Below are 24,639 nucleotides of genomic sequence, written 5' to 3'. Positions count from 1 at the left end.
CCATACTTATAGAGACATGTCTATATCGCTGAACAAACAAACACAGCAGGAATTATACCAGACAAAGGACAGAAAAGGATCAGGAGGTGAGGACAAAAAGTGTGAATTCCTGTAAATTCAGGGCACAAAAAAGGATTTTATCACTTAATTCAAAGTACTCAAACTTAAACTAACAGAGTCTGAACTGGAAGAAAAGCACAAAAAGTTTCTTTTGTGAATTAAGTTAAGACTTTAATGGCTGTTACTTAAATACAGTTCAAATTATATTAGCCAATCAGGTGGTTCTTCTGTGTTTGGATGCATCTCAGTCCAAAATGTTGCCAATAACTTGATTTACTCTTTGTTTAATAGAAAGTACACCTGACCCAGTTCTTCTGGATCAATACTAATGTTTCCTTCCAAGCTGGTACCACTGACATTTTAGACATCGACTCTGTGTAATCTGCTTTTCTACCTCACAGAAAGTGGCTCTTATTCACATGAACGACTGCTAAATTTTAATCAGATGTGAAATACGTGGACTGAACTTCACTGTATGTAACTGAATCTGACTTTAGGGATTTTAGAGGTAATTTGAACTGAATTAAATTCTGTATTTGCTGCAAATTGGTAATAAAATAAACTGAAATAACATCAAACTGTATAAAAGAGCGTATTTGTGTGAATCGGTTCCTATGCAGGGACCTTTTGCAGCAGGACTCCCAGCGTTCCCACGCCGTGCGTGTGAAGCAGGTTCTCCTGGTTGATCGGGTGTCTCTGCAGGAAGTGCTTCAGCACCAAGAGGAAAGTGGCCACCAGGTTCTTCTCTAGACGCGCCTCTGTGATGGAGAAGAAATTATGTTTCTGTCAACACGTCGCAACACGTTGCAACGCGCCGCCTTCACTGCACAGACTGTCAGAACCGACCTGAGGCTCTGTTGGACGGAAGAATGACCCAGTCCCCGTCAGCTGGGGTGCTCACATCTGGCGTGATGAAGTCTGATGCAGCTGCAGGATCAGCACTCTGCTGGTCAGGGGTCACAGAGGTCAGCTGCTCCAGCACCGGGAAAAGCACAGGCAGCCCACCAACACAGTTGATCATATCCTGTCCCAAACAAAAAAATTAAAATAACCAGAAACTTTAGCAAACCTTTTAAAAATTAATTCTGTTAGGATAAAAATGCGTCGCTCTGACCTTTATGTCCCAGTTGACCACTTTGTTCCCGGTCAGACGTCCGTGCAGCGCGTTGGGAGAAAGGTCGAGACAGATGGGATTTCTACAGGCCTGTCGACAGGAAAGGGAACAACTAGTTCATATGTGGCACTTTGTTTAATCTGCATTATCATTTTGATGAACTCATGTAATCCCAGGATTTAAAGATCTGAGAGGAAAAGAGGTCTGATCACCTTGGGTGAATAATGCAGCAGCAGTTTGGCTGAAATGTCACCAAGTTCTGATTCCTGGGCTTTAAATGGAGAGACGCAGTTGGGACCTGGAAGAATCAAAGATAAAAAAACAAAAATCCTCTCTTATCTTTGTTTGCAGGTGTTGTCGTCACAGTTTTATTTTCTATTCTGCAATCTGTAGAGTTTTTCTCTGCAAGACTGTCCAGATAGAGCTTTCTAGAATTTATTTAATCATTTAAATAATAAAATTCACCATCAATTTATTGGAAATATTCCTGCAGTGAGCTTTACATAGGAATGAAGGAAAGAAAGGGAAGAAGGGAAGGAAGGAATCAATGAACGAAAGAATGAACAAAGGCAGAAGAAACAACGGAAAAAAACAAGAAACCGATGAAGGAAAAAAGGAAAAAATACAAAGTAAGGAAGGAAAGAAGAGGAGGAAGGATGGAAAGGAGGGAAAGAAAGAAGAAAGGAATCAATGAACAAAAGATGAAGACAGAAGGATAAAGGGAACAACACAAGAAACTGAGAAAGGAAGAACCGACACAAGGAGGAAGGAAGCAGCTAATATTTTGGCAATGAGAGAGGGAATAAAGCCTGAAACTAAATGCATCACTTCCTGCCTACCGGCGCTGCAGAGGGCCTTGATGTGAGCGGGCTGCAGTGGTTCATGAAACACCATGACGCTGCCCAGCTGGCCCTGCAGCGACGTGGGGCTGCCCCACTCGCTGTCCTGCGTCCCGGCTGAGATCAGCTTTGTGACCGACTCGGTCTTCCCGCCCAGCAGCCCGCCCCACGCCTGCGGCGATAGGATGCCGCTCAATGAGGAGCGAGTGGTGGGCGTGGCGGCGGGGGAGAAGGGCGGGTCGGGGATCTGCGAGGGAGGGGGGGTGGTGGTGCGTTGGCCGGCGGAGCCGATGCAGCAGGAGATGAACGGCTGCAGACAAAAAAAAATAAACATTTAAAACAGAATCATATTCACAACCTTTAAAATGTGCAATTTTAGTTTAGTTTGCACATTAAAATGCAGATTAGGAAAAAAAATTTATAAAAAGTCAAATGGGCTTATACAAAGAGAGAAAAAAACATAATACAATCCTTCATAAGTTGATTATAAACTTATGAAATGCACTGCTGAACGTAGTTTAGATCTCACCTCTGTCATGACGGGGTACTTGAGGGAGGCGGACAGTTTCTGCTGCCCGTCTACGTAAATGTAGACGAGGCTCTGTCCAAACGGCCTCTTCCCGGGTACGTGCACCACCCCGATGCTGTGCTGCAAAACACAAATCACAGCGCCTTTAATTTGGTGGCACACTGCTGCTCCACTGTTAGAAAGTTGAGTTAAATTTTCAGGCGTCGTACCCAGAGCGAGTCGCAGAAGCAGTAATCCGGCAGCATCACTGTGACGTACTCCTTCTTTGTGCACACAGCCGCCACCAGAACCCCCGCTGAGCTGATGAACGCCTCAAAGCCTGTTCCTCCAGGGGTGAAAAAGCTGGAAAAAAAAATGTAGCAATACGATGAAAATAGCATAATTGGGCAATAGCAGGTCTTTTCTTCAAAGAGTTATTGAAGATGGTGCTGGCTGTTGGCAGGAAAAGTTCTCACAAATGTTTTACTGACCTGTAGAGCTGCTTCCGTTTGTCTTTGCTGAGCGGACCCAGTTGGTCCTGGTCCAGAGACAACCAGGCGTGGAAGCTGAAGGCAGAGCCGGGCCAGCGCTGCACCGTGGGAACAACAATCCCTGCCATGCTGGGGGACAGGTCGAAGTACTGCATGGCGTTCTCCAGTCCCTGCTTGCGGACCATGGTGAGCAGCGCTCTCAGGGTCGGGGCGACGTACGGATGAGCTTGGCTGGACTCTGCGGTTCTGAGGAGGCGGATGAGTCCCAGCAGCTCCCTGCCGCTCAAAGACTGGGAACCCAGTGAGCCCAGCAACCCGAACAGGCTTTCTGCGCAGGCTCTGTGCAGACGCCCGTGGTGCTCCAGAGCGGCCAGGGCTCTCACCAACATGGCAGCGTTGACGCAAGTGGCACGCGTCTGGCGGTTGAGGCAGCAGAGGCGGCGCAGCCAGTCGGCCGTGAAGAGCTGCAGTTCAGGCGAGTCCAGCTCCGGGAGCCACTGGACCAGCAGCAGCAGCGGCTCCACGTTGCTGATACCCAGGAGCCCCACTGAGGTGTGCTCTCCCTCCACTGACTGGATGGCAAGCAGAGACAGACAGGGCTCAGAGGAAAAACGAGGACCAGTCAATGTAAATACACAAACTCACCATGTTCATCAGCTCCTTGAGCAGCAGTCTAGATGGCTGGCCGAGCGAGATCAGAACTTCGTACAAGTGATTGTAGCCGATCCTTTCCTTGAAAACCTCCTGGAGTCGCAACAGAGCAACCGCTGATGAGTCAACCCAATGATGAGGTCTGATTTGTAAATGATGTCTCTTTACAGCACCCTTCATATTTATCGGCGCCCCAGGTTAAAGGTGCGTTCAAACCCAACACGTTTTGAGCGTAATCTGGATTACATTTAAAGTCTATGTGGAGCTGAGGGCCTTTGCGGTGCGTTTCTAGCATCTAACGCGGCGCGATTTGAACTGTTTGGAGCGTTTGACACGTCCGACGCTCCACATAGACTTTGAATGTAAACCAGTCGCACCTGACGCTTAAAATGCGTTTGGTGTAAACGCACTACAAGTGCACATGCGCCAAAGAGTCCGACGCGTTTTTGGTTCACACCAAACGCATAATGCGTTTGGTGTGAACACACCATCACTGTGACCAAGACTGTCTTTGTTGAAAATATCCAGTATCAGCTAAAATTAATGTCAACAGCATCACACTCGCTCCATTCAGTATGTTAAATTCAGCATTTATAACAAGATTAGCTAAAATGCTAATGTTAGCTTGAGAGCTACTGCTAGCATGGCAATGTTGTGTTCTCTGTGGCGCCAAATAAAAGTATATTAGAGTGTTGGAATGATCTCATGACCTTAGCAGCATTGATGCAAGAAGTGTGGTTGTCCTATTTACAATCCCAAAATAAAAGTGTCATTAGAAGCTAAAAATAAACACTCAAGTATTTTGACTATAAATCCAAACCTTAATTTGAGTGCATTTGTGCAGCGGGGAAAACTCCCATGTATTGTTTTTAATGAGCACTGAGTGCTCTGAACACATTTATTGCTGCCCAATTTAGATCATCTCTGTGGTTTTCTACATGATTTAGCTCTTTGGACTGAGATGGCCATTATAGAAGGTTGATTTTATGTCTGCTAAACCAGTTCTGTCATGATTTAGACATGTGTTTTAGATCATTATCCTCTAGAAAGAGCCAACCACCAGTTAGCTGGCAGAGCCCACCAGATGTCTATTTACTTTTATTTCATTTCTGTGTCGGGATTTCCAAAGCGTTGCACTCTAACAAGTTCCCAGAGGATTTGGAAGAGAAATAATCCCAACAACATAACAGATCCTCCACCGTATCCATGTTGTAACTCTGGATTGAGCCCATAAATCCTCAACCTAATGTTTGGAGGTGGACCGTTGGCACTGTTTAAAAACTAAGGTGGAAACATTCAATGTTGTCTCACAAAAACAAATTTTTAAAAACAAAATAACCTCTTTACTCTGTTTTAAACTGTTTAAATGGCAAGAAAAGTAAAAACACCGCATAAATAAAAAAAGACATTCTAATCCTATTAAATTATGATATTTCAGAGCAGTAAGAGCAATCATCAGTTTTCCTTTAAGTCTGAAGATTAAATGCTTAAAATTTGGCTTTTTGTGTGTCTGTATACAATGTAGTATGTCTAATTAAAATACTGGAAGTTGCTAATAGAAAATCTAAATATATTTGAATTACTGTGGAAAAATAAACAACTCCCCACAAAAATTAAAAAAAAATATTTTGTGAATAAATTTTTCGATCACATGATCACTTAAGGAGACCAATAAACATTTGTGTAAATGGTATGCTCTCTTGTCTTTTTGCTTTCGAAGAGTGGCTAAAACAAACGGATCTGTGTCTCATCATATTTCTACCCCAAAGAAACAGGAAGTAATTAATTAGCAATTAAAAGTTTCTACTAGACACTTTATAAACTTAAAAAGTAAAACTGCAACATATCCAGTGATATTTATTTGAATGGTGAAGAGATCTGGCTGCATCATGCTGTGGGGTGGTGATAAACATGGAGAGCACCGTATGTCCTCTCAGTGCGACAGACCTTAGCAGCTGGGGATTTATGCATAACCGTCGTCAGGGCTTTGATGGTGGCTACCGCTAACGAGTCAAGGCGTCCCTGAATCACCTAAAAACAAGCAAACATTTCAGTCACTCACTCCAACTTCTTCCCATAAAAAGATAAACTGGTGATGTCATGTTATTTTTATTACAAACAGATGTTATGAATGAACAAGCATGCAGAGAATTAAAACAATCCACTGATTGAGGCCCTGACATAAAATAGATATGTAGCGATGCCTTTGTGTTTGATTCAGCCGATGTGAGAGGAGTGAGTAAAATTATCAATAAATGGATTTTAGCCGCCATTGATTGCTGCAGTAGGAGCTGGCATCAAAACCCCTACTGCAGATAAATAATGTCTTTCTGCTCCAGGTGAAAAAATAAAAAAATAAAAAAATAGAGAATAGAGGTGCGACTGGAGCAGGAAGCTAACGCCAACCACAAAAAAGAAAGAAGTACCTCCCCAACAACATGAACACACTCAGCATGCAGCTCACAGAACCAAGCAGGACGCAAACACACCCCTCATCCAGCTCGTGTTTATCAAACAGAGAAAGAGTTGGACCAGCTGGACGGGGAGTCGTCATCAAACCACTGGATTTGCACACAAGCCCATTGTGACAGAACTCCAGGTGAACCCAAGACAATGTGAAAGGGAGGAGGGGGAGCAAACTGAAAAATGGTGAAGAAGGCAAACAAGTCACTCCACAGCAAGAAACCACAACTGCATCGTTCTGGTTCTCTTCTCACAACGATGACATCTAAACCTGAATTTCTACTTCTGACACTGGACACCAGCAAACACCTGATGTTTTACACCTGGCGGGTCACATCAGAGTTCGTCTCTCCGAAGGCTTTGACATGTAGATAAACCGAGTCTTACTAAGTAGCTTTGGTTTAGTTTATTCTTGAAATAAGATGAAACAAACTTACAAGTAACTTTTCAGCTTGTTTAAAGTCAATTCCATAATATTGATGAAAAAGTCACAGCTCCTCTGGTAAATTATTTCACTTAGCATAATTGCTTGTGAGGTTAATAATAACACTGTCAACAGCCAACAGATTGTCTGGTGTTTTTCAACTGTTTTAGAGTCAATTTGATGAGCTTAATCCAAAAATCACATTGGTTTTGCCCAATCAGGTCAACTTTTTGAACTATGGATGCAACATGGACATCAAAATGCTTGACTTGTCCTGACAATCTGGCATCAACGAGTGATGAGCAGAGGAAGAGATAATAAGGATTATTATCCTTGATGTTCAATTTACAGAAATCCAAGTTTGTAACATTTAATTAATACTCGTTTTTCCTTCTAAAACCTTTTTTGGATGAGAAATATTAGTGGAAATGAACTGATAATATCATAAACATTTAATCAGTTTAGTCAGAAGATCAAATTAGATTAAAAATCTGACCTGATCGAGACAAACAAAGGTTATTTTTTGGGTTCAGCGTTGCAACATAGTCCTAATTCAGTTGAAAAAACATGGACAACTTCCAAAAAATTATTTTGGTAACCCAGTGTAACAAGAAAAAACATGAATAAAATAAGAAAAAAATATGGATTTTGGGCCTTAATTGATGTACTGATAGACTGAAGATGTGCAGATATTTCAATTTGGCCAAAATATGATTTAATTATGCTATAAGGCTCAAGTTATAACTACCAGCTTTTCATCAATTTTAAGTAAGTACTGACTTAAAACAAGCTCTAATATCTTACTATAAAGTTAGTTGTAAGTTAGTTGTGTCCTATTTCAAGGAAATCTAAAACTTAAGTTATGAAGCAACAAATTAAAAACTGTGAAAAGAATCAAAGGAAGATCTGTTTTCTCTCTTAGAAACCCTCATTTTTATCCTTTAGAAAACTAAAAGGATGCTAAGATGCTAATAACATGAAGAGAATTATCCTGAAGCGCGGCAGCTGGACGGTCTTGCTGTGGAGCGGCATGGTGGGATTTGGCAGCAGCAGATGAGGATGAGGGCAGGGGGACTTTTCTCGGCGGTACCTGAGTGTCCCTCTCTCCTGTCTGTAACCTGTTGTTGGTTATATCTTTCTGGTCCTTGTCTGCCGCCGTGCACCTAGCGTTAACCAGCTGACACACAACAGGCAACATGTCAACTCAGTGTGAGGGAAGAGGAGGCAAAGAGAAGGAGGAGACGATGAGAGGGGAGAGGTTTAGAGGATGGGAAGGAGGAAAAGGTGAGAGGTTAGAAGCGGTGAACGTCCGCAGGGTGTCGGTGATCCAGCCTTGTTGTGAGGAAATAAACATGCATGGTGTTGCAAAATGCTCCCGCTAAGGCTGAACCTTTAACAGAGCGAGGTCAGACCCGGAAAGAGATGTTCAGTTCAACAGATCTAACAGTCACAGTCAGAAATTGAAACAAAGAAAGCTGGAAGTTCATTCTAAACATTTTGTTATGTTAAAACCTGGGCTGGGCGACACGGCTTCAAAGTTAAATCTCCAGTTTTTTCATTTCAGAGCTGATTTTAATCGATTTTTCATTAAATATGAGATTACAGTCATAATTTTAGCTGGAAAAGACGCAACTTTGCCAGAAAAAAAAAAAGTTTTAATGAGAAAATGTAAAGTTATGAGGATCTGACGTAACCAGCTCAGTTCATGTCATTCATTCATTCGTTCAAAACACAGAGTCGTTTCAAAGTCCTGAACTGATCATTTAAATTTGATGTGTTAAAATATTAACTATTTCTATTCAGCATCATTTATAAAACTTTTACCAAATGCTCAACATTCCTCATTTTAATTTTCTGCTATTTTCTGAGTTGGAAGTCATAAAAACTTTATTGTCCTAATTTTATTATTTGATTATATTAATAAAAAACTAAAATCTTAGCCTGACCATAATGTACTGAAGCAGAGTTGACCAGATTGTCAAACAAGATGGCGGTAGACGTCACTCTGAACCAAAAATTAAACAAAGCGTCTATCAATCAATAAAATCGATTTATCACCCAGCCTGATTACAGCCGCAGACATGGATTTAAATTCGTGGTTGTAATGAGAAAATATGATTTCATGAACTATTTAACAATGTTGATGTTTTGCCTCGTTAAACCTGAAATGCGACACAGTAAATGTGAATCCTGGTTATCTTTGCCTGCTCGGAGCTGCGTCTCCAGGCCTTACCTTGCTGTTCTGCAGCAGGCGTATCAGATGCTCAAAGCAGTTGCTGTTGAGGAAGATGGCTTGTAGAACCGGCCTGTCTGAACACAGGAACATGTCCCTGATTGTGTCTGAAAGCCACAAACAGGAGGAATAAACACACAGAAGAAATTATTACTGTTCATGTTTGGGTAAAGAAACTACCTAGCATGTGAACTTGCAGCGCCACAAATCGAATCTCCCAGTGTCGGCCGAGTGTGGGAACCCGACCCTTGGCCGGCTGCTGCTGTTGCTTAGCAGCCACCACAGCGGCCGGGTCCGAGTTGAGCAGCTTGAAGTAGTTTTCCAAGACGGAGGCGATCTCCACCTGCCGCTGGTCGGAGCTGGAGGCCAGCAGGCACTGCACCACTTCCCTGAGGCACCCCAACGTCAGCAGGGCCATGCGGCTGACGTCCTCGCTGTCCCAGTCCTCGGCCTCCTCCGATGAGCAGCTCCCTGTGTAGCTGTCCGCCAGAACCCGCATCAGCACCTCCATGGTGGCTGGAGAGATGGCGAGCAGAGCGTTCCTCTGCAGGCGGAGAAACGAGACGGGAAGCTCTGGGACTTTACCCCATTTTCACAACAAACTTCAATTAATTTATGTTTACTTGGATTTTATGTTACATAAAAAACACAAAGAGTGACTGTGAAGTTGGAGGAAATTTTGTTTATATTTTGTTCTTAAGAAAATATAGTAGCAAACATTTATATTCAATCCCCTTTGAATGTAAATACAAAAAATATAGTGATAATACTAGCTGAAATTTTTGCAACCATGACGATAGTTTGAGGGAAGTTGCCCCTCCCACCATCTTCAAATTAAATAAAACTGGACAGCTGGACAGCAATCTGTCTGTGCAGCAAAATATTTTGTTTGTGCTGTTATAATTTGGTAACTGACTCCAAATGTGCTTGATTTTGTAAAGGTGAACAGGCAGGTTAACCTTTGATGACCTCTGGAAACATATACTGATATCTTTAAAATGACAGCAGCACAAACGACTGACACCAATTTCGTTTAATTTGAAGAAGGTGGAGTAAGAGCGGTATTTAGAAGATTTATACACCACTCCATCCAAATTAAACTTTCACCATTTGCAAATATGAATATGCTTCAACTGAAGCTGTCACACTTCAAAGTTACACAAAAAAAATCCCCAAAACAGTAAGTTAAAGTTTGTGGTTTTAATTAGTTTGCTCTCATTTGTGCTTTGAACGGAGCGCAGCAGTTATAGAGGATCATGTTTACAGCCTGTCAGCTTTGTGACCTCTGACCACAGTCTCACCTGATCCCCTGCTACTATGGCTCCAAACAGGTGCAGCAGGCAGCATTTCAGGCTCTCCTTCAGATGCTCGCTCTCCTGGAAGCACTCTGAACCAAAAAAAAAAAAACATAAATCAACACATTTGATCTCTAAACTTGAACCAAGCAAACTTTTGAGGTTCCTGCTATTTTCTCCAAACAAAAACAGTGAAGCATGAAGAGCCGATGGAATCATCCAGATATCATCCAGGGTGAACAAACACGCTGCCGTTAACTTCAGGGTTTGGTCATCTATTAACCCATCTGTCAACACATCCGGCTGAGGAAGGAAATCTGACATCGTGGATCCAGAATGTCTACTTCCTTTAACTTCAACTAGTTACCAAGCAGAAGTCACCACACACCATAAAACAGAGACGACAGGCTAATTGGTCGGGCCCCAAGCGTTATCTTTTCTGCAAAACCACAGCAGCCGCGCATTCGACACGGGACACAGGAGCCTCTTTGTTCAACATGGCAGCCAGAATTCACTATCTGCTCATCTCATCCCTGGCAAACCGACCAGAGGCACAGAGCGGATTCAACAGGAAAAGCAGAGGAGGCGAAACAGAAGAGGGAAGCTTATGTTGTGCAATTTTTACAACTTCCTCATCTGCACCTGTCGAGTCATATGAGAGAGGATGATAAGGTGATTTTCACCCATCAGTGAGTTTATAACCACTGTTGGCTTGGTCGTCAGATTACGTCACTGTTTGTTGGAGATACTTGCGGTAAAAGAAGGGAACGAATTCAACGGTGAGCGGAGCTGCTTTGTACTTCTGCCTTCCCCTCTCGACGGCGCCCAGCTGCTCCCTGCGGAGACAGAAGAGGAGAAATCTAAGAAAAGTTTCATCTCTTCACCGACAACACACGCATTTATTTGATCAATAACCAAATTAAACATACACTGAATTTATAAGCTTGTCCTGTACAAATAAATCCTGGAATGACCAAATTATAAAGCAGGACATAAAAACAAATGATGGCTGTTTGTTTATTTTTTTATGTTGTTATAAAATGCTGAGATCACATTCATCTTTCTACATGGAAAAAAATATTTGCCTGCTAACATATTTCCTCAGAATAAATATGTAATACATAATATAATTATAACTTAATTAAAACTGCAGAACTTCTGTGTAGCTTTAATTCATGTTCTTCATTATATCCAAGCCCAAACTTTGACTAGGCCCCTTCAAAACTTTATGTTTTACAGACATTCAAAGACTGATTCGCTGGTGTGCTTTTGTTCATTTTCCTGCTGAATGCTTAAGAGTGAATAAGATTTCGTTTTAATCAGCACCCAATGGTAGTTTTAGGTAACCACTAAAACTACCATTTTAGTGGTTACCTGCTTGTCCGATGTCTCCAGTTGCGGTACGGGTCGTAGAGGCTCTCGCAGAACGCCAGCGAATGGCGGACAAAGTCCTCCGCCTGACTGTGGTCCATCATCTCCTTCTCCTTGGTTCGACTCTTCAGCTGTAAACCAACAAACAGAAAACCCGTCACACCTGCCACCACGTGTCCCAGTGTCATTACTCCTACGAGAGAGCGGCTGGAGTCAAACCTGCTGAATATACAGTGTTGTCATGGTGATGATGTGATTGATGTAAGAGCAAGTGCCGATCTCCTCGACGTTGGACAAGTTCCTTTGAGAAACAACCATAAAGGATCAGACAGTGTGATGATTTACAGGAAGGATTATCTGGATTATTTAATCCTTATCCGACCTGCAGATGATGATGAGGAACTTCAGCAGCAACAGCGCCAGGTTCTGCTGCTCGGGCTCAAGGCCGTCTGACGCTTTCTGGACGCACTGCAGCAGCTGGTGGCGCAAAACCTGCAGGATGTTGTCGGGTAGCAGCGTCAACACAGGTGGAACCTCGTCTGGTCTGGAAACACAGTGACAGACGCCATCTTTAATGGACGTGTAGAGCGATTCCAATATCTCCCATGCCTCAGCTAAACAACTTTCATCTGACACTCATGTGGTTGAGCACAGACAGCCAAGAAATCAGATAATACCTGCAGCAAAATGTAGCTGCTCTGCTCCAAATTACGCGTCATGGCTGCGCTACGTTTGGTTTTGAGTTGTGTGTCCGCAGTTTACCGCCGCTTACCTCGAAGGGGGCTTTTCAAAGTCAACGTCGAGGCATTGCTCGTACGAGCTGATGAAAATCTCCAGCCATATCTTGAAGTAGTCTGGATCTCTCTGGAAAAATCCGGAAGAGGAAGATGGAGAACAAGGGAGCGGCAAAAGGGAAAAGAGAAGAAGATAAAACTGTTAGTTAATGTGTTAAAAGCTAAACTTAAGCTCAATGTTGCATCACCTAAACAACAATTAGATGCCATCTACATGACAGCCAATTGTTTGGCAGGCATGCTAGGATAATGTCCTCTCTGTCCTACCATCACAAATGTAAAATTGATTAGTTCTGCTGAAATTTTAACCAGAATTGAAAACAATATGATAAAAAAAAGCACTTCCAACCAGTGGATTTCCTAGACGGCTTACAATAAGACATCCAAAATTTCAAGAAAACACTTAACTCAGTCCAGGAAAGAAAGGAGATGGTTGTTGTGTGAAAATAAGAAAGATGAAATATTCTGATACATTTTAAATCCAACACTTTAGGGTAACCCAAACACCCAAAGTCTTCAGACTCTACATTGGAGAAAAAGGAAACAGCAGCTACGGTCACTGGTTCACCTACATCTTAAAGAACAAGAGGCATGAAAGCAATTACAGCCAACACCAGAGAGACAAAGTGGCCTCAGGTGTCATCTTTCTAACACCTGCACTGCAGGCCTGACTCGTCTCCTCAGGCTGTTTGGTAACCATTCACACCTTGAGGCATGTGACCAAAACAACCCGCGTGTTGCCAGAGTTAGGAAGCATTTCATAAGTAGCAACGCCTCAAACAATGGACAGGATGGAGGGTTGGGCGAGTGACTCATGACTGCTGGTGTGATTCTTCTCACTACCATCTACAACCATAATACTCCCAACACGTGCTGAGGACTCTATCTGTGAATGAGAGCGATGGTTGAGATTCCCTCAAAAACTGTTCAACAGGTTTAACATCAAACGGTTGAACTTTGCTCCCCGAGGCAACCATTAAAAACCAGTGAGACAAGAAACTGTTACCATAAAAACAGAAGGCTGCAGCTGCTAGACGAAGGGAAAAGGAATGTCTAAGGAGAGACAGGATAGAGGAAAACTGCCCTGGCTGCATTCTGAGGCCAGGTTTCAAGAAACTAGTATAGCAACATTAGCTAAATTCCTAGAACGACAACAAGGAGAAGGATAAGACATCCAAACGAAAGCAGAGGAATAGATTTCGCGCCATAGAAACTATAAGAAATACTACAATTTTAGTGTCCATGCATCAAGATTTCCACTAAAGCTACTATCATTAAACAGCAACACACACCTTCACATTGTTCAGTCAGAATCCCCTTAGAATGAATGGATCCCAATGTGGATCCTTATGGGTGGCCAATATTTCCTAATTTTACAGTTTCCAAAACAGAAAGAAAAAACAAAGCACTGAAACTTTGGTGATACCACGGGCCTTCCTGTTATCTGCTCAGACTTGCTCTTTCTACTAAATGAATCACATTTATCTGCCAACATGCTTTAGATTGAAAATATATATTCATATAAAATAGCTTCCTTTAACTGGAGTCTTGCACTGAAGAACACTCTTATCAGTGTAACCTTGTGGTTAATATATTTTGTGTTCATTGCTGGGAACAAAATAATATTTTTTTTAGTTGTCAGAAAATTTCTGGTTTGTACAAATAAAGAAATAAAAATATAAAATAAAATATAGCTGATTTCTCTGTAGATATCTTTGAAATCAAATAAGTTTTTACTTGAAAAATATCACTAGACTTACTAACAGTTGGAATAATTCTCTTTTTTGTTGTTGTTTTAAATGAAAGCAACTACATTTGTTATTCACTTCTATTTCACACTTCACTGCGGTATCCAAAATTACAATCACAATTTTTGGGGGTAAGGAGGGATTTTAAAATTAAAATATATTTAAACTATCAAATAAAAAGTTATTTAATAGAAAAGTATTACAATCTCCTATATCAAGTGCTAAGTATGTAAACTGTGTCTGCCAGTAATATATCTGGAACTAATATGGTCTGGATATTGTGATGGCAGCTCAGTTCTCCACTATTCCTCAATTAAAGTCCACAGAAACGCTTCTGAGAGCTGAAAATGGCCCTGCCGTAGGTCATCACACTGTGGGAATCTAAGAATAACAAGAAACACGACCGTAGACGTTTCTTTTTTTTCTTCGCTGCTGTCTGGTGAAAGAGTGGGAACGAGGCAGAAAGGTTGACGGGTTCTGTCTGCGTGTCAGAGAGGGAATCAGCCAAAATGAAGCAAACAGGCTGTGTGAATCAGCACAAGTTCAAGTGAAGTCATCAGGACAATCTAGCAATGCTGGCTGCTCTGTGTGTGTGTGTGTGTGTGTGTGTGTGTGTGTGTGTGTGTGTGTGTGTGTGTGTGTGTTGGCACAGGTGAATTAACAGGACATTTCGCCTGTATACACGCAACACTAACGGGACATTTTGAATTAGTGGGACAGTGTCGATGTCCTCATAATTCTTGCAACGTAAAAATGATTGGAGGGGGTTTCAATGCATGCCAAAGGGTTAAATTCCAAAAATCAGGCAAAGTCCCAATAATTCACATTTACATGACATTTGTGTATGACCTGTGTATCGATATTGCGCCCCTGCTGGTAACTTTGGGTATTGCACTTGCTCATGAATAATTCACACACGTGTATGTTTTTAGACACGCTGATTGGCCAKCATAGSGGGGTCCCTGTAATGAAGGTTTTTGCGGGAGAAATGTGTGTTGGATAACAATTCTCCTAAAAAAATACTACTTTATTGAATGCAAATCTGGCTAAATTAAAACACTGATTATTTTAGAGGTACAAATCTGTAGCTCGCTGTTGGGTGATTCATTTCAACAAAGTTAATCTTTAATCTATGGTTTTAATAGTATACTGAAGGATGACAGAGGATTAATAATATCGASACTAAAAATGTCAGTGGCCTAATGATATGGCATCACTGACCATAGCATATTTTTGGATTGTAAATTAAATGTTGAATGATTAAAAGATAGCTGTTAATAAATATTGGGAGACTGGAAGATAATTATCAGATGCAAATGTAATAGTTTAGGTGTATGGACAAACCTTACCCAACCAAATCCTAACCTACAGTGATGCAACTCACTAGAGGTTGCAGATTTAAGGAGAAAATGTTAATTTTACTAAGAAGAGACTTAGACTTGTAAGAAGTTATGTGAACCTCTCTGGATAACACCTTTTTATCCATATATACAGTGAATCTGGAAAGTATTCACATGCTTCACTTCTTCCATGTTTGGCTGTTATAACTTTTTTTCCAAATTGTATTAATCCCTTTCCTCAAGATTGATAACACAAATGTCCTATTATGACATGATGTGTGAAAGTGTGATTTTTGCAAACTAAAAACAGAATTACTAACAAATTACATTTACAAAGTATTCACAGCCTTTATYATGAAGCTCAAAATAGAGGTATGTTTACTGATAATTGCAGAGATTAAGTTCTACAACTTAAATAGAGTCCACCTGTAATGAATTCTGTTGATTTGATTAGATCTGGAAAGGCACACACCTGTCTTTGTAAAGTCCCAAAATGGACAATGTTTGTATGCAAACACCAAGCATGAAATCAAATACAATGTCTGTAGACCTCAGAGACAGCATTGTTTTGAGGCAAACATCTGGGGAACGATATTAAAAATTATGTTGTTTTGAAGTCCCCAATGAGCTCAGTGGCCTCCTTCATTCATAAATGGAATCAGTTTGGAACAACTCTATAGAGCTTGTTGGTTGTCTAAATTGAGAGGGCCTTAGTCAGGAAGAGTCAGGAGAGAAGGGCCTTAGTCAAGAAGGTAACCAAGTACCCTATGGTTACTCCAGTGTTCCTCTTTTGATAGAGGAGAACTGAGAATCTGACCCCTGGCTACAGAAGCTGGCTCTTGGGATGTRGAATGTCACCTCTCTGGTGGGGAAGAARCCTGAGCAGGTGTGCAAGGTTGAGAGGTTCATCTAGAAATAGTCTGTTTTACCTGCTTATTGCCATGGAGTCGGAATTGATGATGCCACCATACACCTTTATCAAACCCACTGTCATCTGGACAAAGCAGGCAGCACTTTGATGATCATGTCCTTTGATTTCTCAAGTGCATTTAACACAATTCAGCCTGATCTGCTCTGTGAGAAACTCCAGAAGACACAGATGGAGCCCTCAACAATCAACTGAATCTATGACTACCTCACAAACAGACCACAGTTTGTGAGACTGAAGGACTGTGTGTCTAACCWGGTGGTCAGCAACACAGGAGCTCCACAGGGCACTGTACTCTCACCATTCCTTTTCACTCAGTACACGTCATGCTTCCAGCATAAGTCTGACTTCTGTCACCTATGAAAATACTCGAATGACTCTGCAATTGTGGGATGTATCAGAGATGGACAAGAGGCTGTGGCTGGGGATGACTGTCAAAATTCTGAAGATAATGATCCACAGAGGGATTTTGCATAAAATCCACAAAACGTTTTAGACAATGCTGACCATCCTTTTATTTCAAATCCAAATCTCTTCAGCCAGACGTTTCTTCAGATTGGTTGTAAAACGGAYTGCTACAGGAGATCTTTCTTGGTCATAATCTTTCATAACTCCTTAAATTAGTTACGTCAACATTTAATTTCCTTTTTGAATAAGCAAATTATTTTTTAATTTAACTGAATAAAGACTCAATGAGATCAAGATACACACCAGAGGTCACTAATAGGCGGACCCTGGTCTGCATCTAGACGAAAATTATGTCTCATGCAGACCCAAAACTGATACCAAAACAAAAATAACAACCTTACATCTTGTTGAGCACTGTCTGATTTACTGGCACAGCTTTTACAATCTAAGCAGATTTATCCCTGAAGGAASAATCTGTAAGGACTGATCCTTGCACTTTCTGGCTCCAAAGGGCTACTGTCCTCAAAGCTTACACATCTCTGAGGTAAGTAGCCCTGCAAATCTTAATTATGTTTGGTTTCACACACAACCGTGAGCCAGCTTTCTCCACAATGAATATTATAAAAAACAAATATTGTTCCTGGCTCACCAATGAGCACATCCACACATGCATGAGACTGGTTCTGACATCATTCAAGCACATGTTAAAATTCTGGCATGACAAGCAAGCGCTCACTTCTGTCACCGAAAGCAAAAGAAATAAGTGAATTAAGTCTAAAACTGTTCAGTTATTAAATCTGTTCATCTTTAAATAGTTTAAGTCCAGATGGTAAACAAAAACATAAATCAAGCTTTCTTCAATTTGTTTTTTTCTGAGGTCATTCACTTGTGAACATGCAGTTTTCTTGTTTTACTTAGGTTCTTCTTTTGACTTGACATCCTACTTTTACTCAGTGAATGAGAGATCAAACATGACAAATYAAACATGCATATTCAGCTCCCTGTTCCATGACAATAAATATTGTCAAAAAGTACTTGAATGACATAATTCATTTAATTTGAAAAGCAAATCAAGGCATGCAGACGCTGAAAAAACTACCCAGCTACTAAATTTTAAGTTTATATATATATATAATTTTTTTNGTGTGTGTGTGTGTGTGTGTGTGTGTGCGTGTCAGACCAGGAACGAGGGGAAAAAAGAAGCTAGAAGACATCTGAGTGGAAAAAGAAAAAGCTAAAAGGAGAAAAGCATGAGTGCCTTCTTCCTACAGCCGCATAAATCAACGTCAACAGTGGGAGAAAAGCATTTTTAATTGGCCGCTGCTGAAGCCGGTTTATACTTAAGCAATAAATATCCTATTGTCCCGATGTGGATACTGCTGCCAGATCACTTAAAGACGATAATTCAAGACAGCAGCTTTACTCTCAAGAGGCTGCAGTCTGCAGGAAACACTGGCTGAATGACTCTGTGGTGTATGTCTTAAAGAATGCCCTCTTTTAAGCACCAGCACAGATGCCCATTGAGGGTTTGGACTGTGGTGGAGGGGGGACACGCCCTGGCTCTGTTTATCCTCATCTGTCATCAGGAGCTGGGCAAACACACACATACACACACACACACAAAACCGTCTACATTTTGCAAGCAGCAATCACAAACCTGGCGACCTTGTTTCACCTCCTTAATAACACCGAAACCTCATGATCCGCGCCGGGAGACTGAGCAGCATTCCTAACGATCTGTTTACCCTGACCGCAGTGAAATCAGGAGATCGATGTGCTCCGTTCTATAAAATGAGATTTCACATTGATCAGAGGTCGGTGCAATTGTTACAGCGTAGAGTAAAATGCAGATCAATGGCCAGGAACCTCCATCATCAATTGCAAATGAAGTAATGAGAAATACGAATCTATTGGATAAAGTGCATCAAAAATTGCAAAAGCCTGACCAGACCTGATTAATCTTCAGACCCAATGTGTAAATCTTGTTTATTTTTGTCTAATAAGTTGATACCATATTGCTTTTTTCCTGTAGCTAGGAGATTAGTTTAACATTTCTACAACTAAGGAAAGGACCAGCATGAGTGATTGCTTTTAAATGCGTCTAGTAAGTACCAGGGCGGTTTCATGGGCTAAATTTAAAAACTTTAGTCTTGGATCCTTCAGGATTACAAAAATAATGTAAAAAAGAATCATTAAGTCAGTAAAGTTTAAAAGTAGACCGGTGTGGTCGACCAGCTGGTTGAATGGCTTCCCAATTGGGTTTGTGTAGAAACACGTGACCTGGTTTGGTTTGCCGTTTAACCTTCTCCTCTCTTTAGCTTTAAAAGTCGTCTGTTTGTGTTTCTGCTCCCTCTTTGGTCCGACATCACTTCCTATTTCTGCGACAACTCCTCTGACCATGATGTCACTCCTTCACGTGTATTTATAGACGCCAATGGGAGGAGTTAATTCCCTGTCGAGCGATGACATCACTGTTATTCCAGAGATATTCATAACAGAGATAAAACAGCTAGCCTGCAGGAACTTTGAATATGGGATGTAGACTGCAAGCTTGTCTGCCATCTTTTTTTCCTTTTATCTCCCAGGAGTGCAGAGGTTTATGCAAATCACTGCCGCTTTTTCCTCCACTTGAGTCAAAAAGCAACTCAAAGGAGGGCGTCAGTTCGCTGATCTCAAGTGGAAATCCATGATTTGTAGACAGCTGGCCATCCTTTTCTAGAGTTAGCAAACCGAAGGGTGAAATGATCCCCAGAGGCAGTTAAGGCTTGTTCCCCCGTGGCGGGGAATTTAGAGGATTTTCTGCAGCAAACATAGGCTTAAAGAGCGTAACCGGCATTATTCAAAAACCACGATAAAGCCTCGACTTTCTCCTGCAGGCTCTGAAGGCTAATAGCCCGGTGGAGGAGGGAAGGTAACACAGGGTCGTTTTCCATTTCAGGGAGGCCTCAACTGACAGGGGACAACACCGGACCAATGAGAGACAGCTTAGAGGAGAGCGGGTTTATGTAACAGCCTTAGTCGTCTGTGACCCCTCTGCAAGTCGGAGTCAACTCCAGTAGATTTACATCAAAGCTGAAGTGTTGCTGCACATTTCGCTACACTGGAAACACAAACCTTAGAGGATTTTGCTGGAAATTTATGTGATGGGTCAACACAATGTAAGGCGTTAAATATGGAGCGGAAGGAAAAAGATGCATTTCTTAATTAATATGAAGAAATCCAAAGCTAAGCATTGCCTTCTGTTTGGTCCATCACATTAAACCCCAATAACGTAGATCAGACTTGTGCTTGTAATGTTATACAAAGTATAAAAGTTTAAAGCAGTACAAATAAGTCTGCAGGAATCCGTGAGGTTTTTAATGTTGAAGCCACAAGTTAATTTTATAAACTGCAGTCGTTAAAACACAATGGAGGAGAAAATGTGTTTTAAGACACATTTTTCCTACCAACTATTTTATTTCTCATGTTGAAGTCATGCAAATACAACACAGTTTACTAACAGAGAGCCCTTCGTGCTTCCCAACACGGATTCCACAGCTGCACTGGAGACAATTCCTGACCTCATCCCTGAAAACGCTGCCACTCCGACAGCTGCCAGAGACAGAAATGTGCTTTACATCTTCCACATTTCTGACCACTGGATCATGAGCTAAAAGAGAAAACAGAAGCCAAGCTTCTTCCTCCTTTTTAGCGCCGGGAACTAACTAAGTGGCTGTCATGGAAACAACAGATAGTCTACCTGACTGGACCGGATGAACCAGTTCTCCGCAAACAGAGAAAGGTTGTTAAAGCTTTTACTTTTACCACATTCGTCCAGCTAAAACACGCCTTTAAACTACTAACCTACATATTATAGAGGCTAAATTGACCCATATGCTAACTAAGCTACATAATGAGAGTAATATCAGTGTTCAAACTTATAAATGAGTCAATTTATTGAAAGCAACTACATTATTGAAGAAATTCCAGACATATTTTAGCTAACAATGTTTTCAAACTAAACAGTATTCTGAAATGCTAAGCTAATATATTAGAACTAGCAGTTCTAATATATTTTATGCTACTTTAAAGCTTCATGTTGCAATACCATCACTCAATGTGTTCATTTCTGAATCAGGAGTAAAATATTTTCATGTTTTACTTTAAAATGCATAAATTGACACTTTTGTGGTATTTCACTGCAAGTTTGAGCTGGATAGAAAGAAGAAGAGGTTGCAGTGAAAGAAGAAGAGGTTGCAGTGCTGCTCAGGGGGTCTGGCATTTCACACAAACATTCCTGTCTGATATAGCCCACATGACTGCAAAGTTCTTCTTACAGACAACTTATCCGGGCAACCCTCACACATGTCTATACATATAGTTTAGGGAAGTCCCATACTCCATATCTATAGCGCCTTGTGAACGTTTTCAGATTTTGTCTCAAACTTCAATGCATTTTATTGAGACTTTATGTGACAAACCAATAGAAGGCATATTACTGTGAAAACACCATGAAACATGGCGGCGGCAGCCTCATGTGCAGAAAGTTTAAAATATACACTTTTCTTTACTTTCAGCATTTTGTGCTACTTTGTGTTGGTTTAGCACATAAAATATGTTAACGTTTGTGGCTGACAAGATGTGCAAAAGTCCCACGGTGTGAATCCCTTAACCATGTTGGCTCAAAGCGCCAACATTTATTGAACTGCTCTTCTCTCTATGACTCTTTGGCCTCACGCAGAGATAAACCCCGGCCCTGTGGACTCTGGCCCAGAGCCAGGATGAAGTAAAACGATCCCGTCTTAGTCAATGCAAATACACAGTCCAGCTAGAACAAATGTTTCCAGACATGGAAGCATTTTTACAACTGATCGTGACAGTTGTGCGCAACCAAGATGGCAGCTTAACGCTTCTGTCAAGAGCCCCGCGGCGCAGGTAGAAAACACACCGTCCGCATCAGCGTTCACGCGCTTAACTTCTCAGCAGGGGGATTATTACATGTCATATGCTGCATGGAGGAATAACAGCTTCATGTGTAGAGAGCTGTGCACAGCGTGTGTGTCTGTGTGTGTAACGGTGAGGGATTACTGGGGGAAGAAAGTAAGTGGCTGCAGCCAGGCTCACGTGAGGAGCAGCTTAGGCAGGCTGTTTTGATTGGACGGCAGGACGTGTGCGTGCTTTATCGCAGAGTGAATTAAATCTAGCCAACAGCTGACTCAAGGAAGGCCAGCTCTGCTGGTCTGCTGCTTGGACAAAAAGATGGATGGATGAATGAGGAGAGATGGACGGAGGGAAGGAGATGCACCATTTTTGTCCTTAAACACACATTTTTCCATAAACCTACTTTCTTTTTCATACATATATATCTATATATACCTTGAAAATAGAAAATTTTACCAGACGATAAATTGTCACAGAAGTTATCACGATAAACAATAATATTGTTGTTTAGAGACCATTCCCAAAGACCAATAACCTTTAAATTCTGATAAACACTGAAACTGAAAGATATTTAAATAGCCAAAATAGAATAGAAGTAATAGAAGAAGTAGTAGAGTAATAGAAACAACAAAGCATTCGACTGAAGACTTTTGTCATCCAGTTTTTGGTAGTACAAACTGAATGGATATAGACATTGGATGTAAGGAAACGTCACCCTTTGACCTTTAGGAGGATTATAGGAGCAGTAGATCATCTCACCTTGGTGCAGTAGAGCATCCACACCTCGTAGAGCCTTTCGTTGGATGCCATAGCGCCACAGAGAGGGGCACCCCCTCCTTCAGGCTGCGGTGCCCACAGAGGTCACTTCCCTGGCAGTCATGATCTGAAGCCATCCATGACTTTTCCGGGAGAATCCAAAATTACTCCATAGCAGGTCAGAACTAATTCCTGTGGAGGACGAACAGCTCCACGGCCTGTACTCCCACTTCTCCACTCCTCTTCTTCTTCTCTTGGAGGGGTGGCTGTGTAGGACAACACGAATAATTACAGTGTCGGAGCAGGGTGTACAGAAATGCTCCAGTAAATACACTGTGGTGGTTATGTCAAGACAATAATACTTTACTTTACTCTGTGCTTAACGCTAAACCTAAACATACAACAGACCGTCGGTTTATCGGTTTGAACGCTGTCATACGATTCCGACTCTACCTGGTCAAGCTAGCTAAAAACCTAGCCGTCATAAAATAAGCCTGTTTCTATTTCTTTAAGCCCCCATTCCTCCTCCTCCTCTTCCTCCCCTTCATGTGACAGAAACGTCTCGTCCGCCCCAGCTAGTCCAACTAGAACACGACTCATGAAATAAAATAAAAATAAATGTCAAAGAAAAGATATTACAATGATAAATTCGTCGCCAACTTGAAGCCCACTTACGTAGATAGCGAAATGCCCAACTGTCACCTCCGCCACCGCGGTCTCTAGGGCTGCTGTTGCTGCGGGAAGCTTCCTGTCAGAGGATGTTTGGATTCCTTTCAAAATAAAAGCCCCACAAATATCAGATGATGCAGAACATGATTTACATTACGTAAATAATTAACTATTTAGAGACAATGACTATAAATGCAGTCTACTATCAATAATTTCTTAATTTAATAAATTTTACTTTTTTAATTTGTTGTATTCATTACAATTGATTTTAAACTATTACAAACATACTTATTTCAACCAAATTACGAATTCATTTCAAAGTACCACTTTTAGTCTTCCAAGTTAAATTACTTTGAGTACGTCCGTATAGACGATATATCGTAACTGTAATCTTATTTTGGTAAACCACATGAGGCTATTGCGAGCTATAAATATTCCACCTTTCTAAAAATCTATTCTAATCTATTCAAATAAACCGGGCTTGGCGTTCAACTGCAGTTTATTCAAAAGAGGGAATAAATTTACAAGTGAATAACTGGGAAGTTATTTTTATAGCGTACCCTATTCGCGACACATGGTGATGCTTTACGGTGTCGATGTGGATCTTCGTGTTTGCCAAGAACAGGATTTGGTTTCTGAATCTTTGTCGCCCTCTTAAGGAAATAAAAAGTACTGCTTTGTTTGGAATTTGTGCAGATGTGTCATTTAAAGGGACAGGTCAGGTTTTTTGTTGGAATAGTTAATCGTTTACATCCCGTGAAGTAAACGCAGCGCACTTTTCTTTTTTTTAATTTTATTTCCTTTATTTAACCAGGTAAACCCCATTGAGATCCAGATCTCATTTTCAAGGGGGACCTGGGTTTTCATAAAACCTATGTGATATTAACACTTGTTTTGACACTAAAATCAAACGTGGATTTTAGTGTAAAATATGGCTGAGCTATGGAGCAAAGCTTGTCCAACTCTACGAAAAACCCAGATTTGCTGGTGAAACCTTTACTTTTAAAGAGAATTACCTTAGATTGCATCACCACCAAAAGTCAAGGTACCTTACTCCTCGTTGAGTTGTGTGTATTTTGCACGTTTTTCCAAACTTGTGGGCAGGGGCGGATCTACTGGGGTGGCATGGGGTGGCAACGAGAGCCTTGGCACCCCTGTTGCCACCCCAGCTAGCGACTATGAATTCAATAAATAGTTATGGCAAATTGGACATTAAGCGCATGAAACTCTTTTTTCCGACAACATTGAATGCAACACTATGTAACCTGACATCTACTGCTAAGTAGCGGGAAGTGAGAGAGAAGAACAAAGCGCCAGCAGCATTGATGGAAATACATAGTGTTGCATATATATATTTAATTACTGGACTGGGCATTACGTGATTTATCGTATGTCACACATGTGCCATTGCTGTCCATTGAGTCAGGAATATCGGTGGTCAGGAAAATACTACGATCACGCAAAGAATCAGAAAAACAGACGCAATGTTTAGCAGTTAATTCAGCCATAGATTATGGTAACAAGGGCTTCAGATTTCACAGGTGAGGAAAAAGTTTTAATTCAAAGAAAAGATTGAACAAGTGAGCAGTGGGTCAGTTWTACTAGCCTAACTGTTARCCTGCTACTG

The 24,639-nt window shown here is 41.3% G+C and overlaps 1 protein-coding gene across 5 annotated transcripts in view; it reads right to left on the bottom strand.

Moving 5' to 3' along the window:
* nbeal1 (neurobeachin-like 1) overlaps positions 1–23,099 on the bottom strand; it is a 38,456-nt gene extending 15,357 nt beyond the window's left edge. For 2 of the 5 annotated variants that reach the window (XM_008428744.2, XM_017302267.1), the window contains exons 1-21: positions 23,019–23,099; positions 22,347–22,609; positions 12,222–12,313; positions 11,832–11,993; positions 11,669–11,750; positions 11,453–11,580; positions 10,832–10,914; positions 10,085–10,170; positions 8,964–9,327; positions 8,784–8,890; positions 7,641–7,727; positions 5,611–5,694; positions 3,658–3,756; positions 3,013–3,584; positions 2,752–2,884; positions 2,543–2,662; positions 2,014–2,323; positions 1,387–1,472; positions 1,175–1,264; positions 907–1,084; positions 685–818 (exon numbers count right to left, since the gene is read on the bottom strand). In XM_008428744.2, coding sequence (XP_008426966.1) covers positions 685–818; positions 907–1,084; positions 1,175–1,264; positions 1,387–1,472; positions 2,014–2,323; positions 2,543–2,662; positions 2,752–2,884; positions 3,013–3,584; positions 3,658–3,756; positions 5,611–5,694; positions 7,641–7,727; positions 8,784–8,890; positions 8,964–9,327; positions 10,085–10,170; positions 10,832–10,914; positions 11,453–11,580; positions 11,669–11,750; positions 11,832–11,993; positions 12,222–12,313; positions 22,347–22,397 — 3,048 coding nt within the window. In that variant the 5' untranslated portion in view covers positions 22,398–22,609; positions 23,019–23,099. The other 3 variants (XM_008428775.2, XM_017302274.1, XM_017302269.1) reach the window with 2 other exon arrangements.
* Positions 23,100–24,639: the final 1,540 nt, after the last annotated feature.

This window comes from Poecilia reticulata, linkage group LG2 (genome assembly GCF_000633615.1).
Source record: "Poecilia reticulata strain Guanapo linkage group LG2, Guppy_female_1.0+MT, whole genome shotgun sequence".
Classification (NCBI taxonomy): Eukaryota; Metazoa; Chordata; class Actinopteri; order Cyprinodontiformes; family Poeciliidae; genus Poecilia; species Poecilia reticulata.
This window is presented reverse-complemented; position numbering and strand designations above follow the sequence as displayed.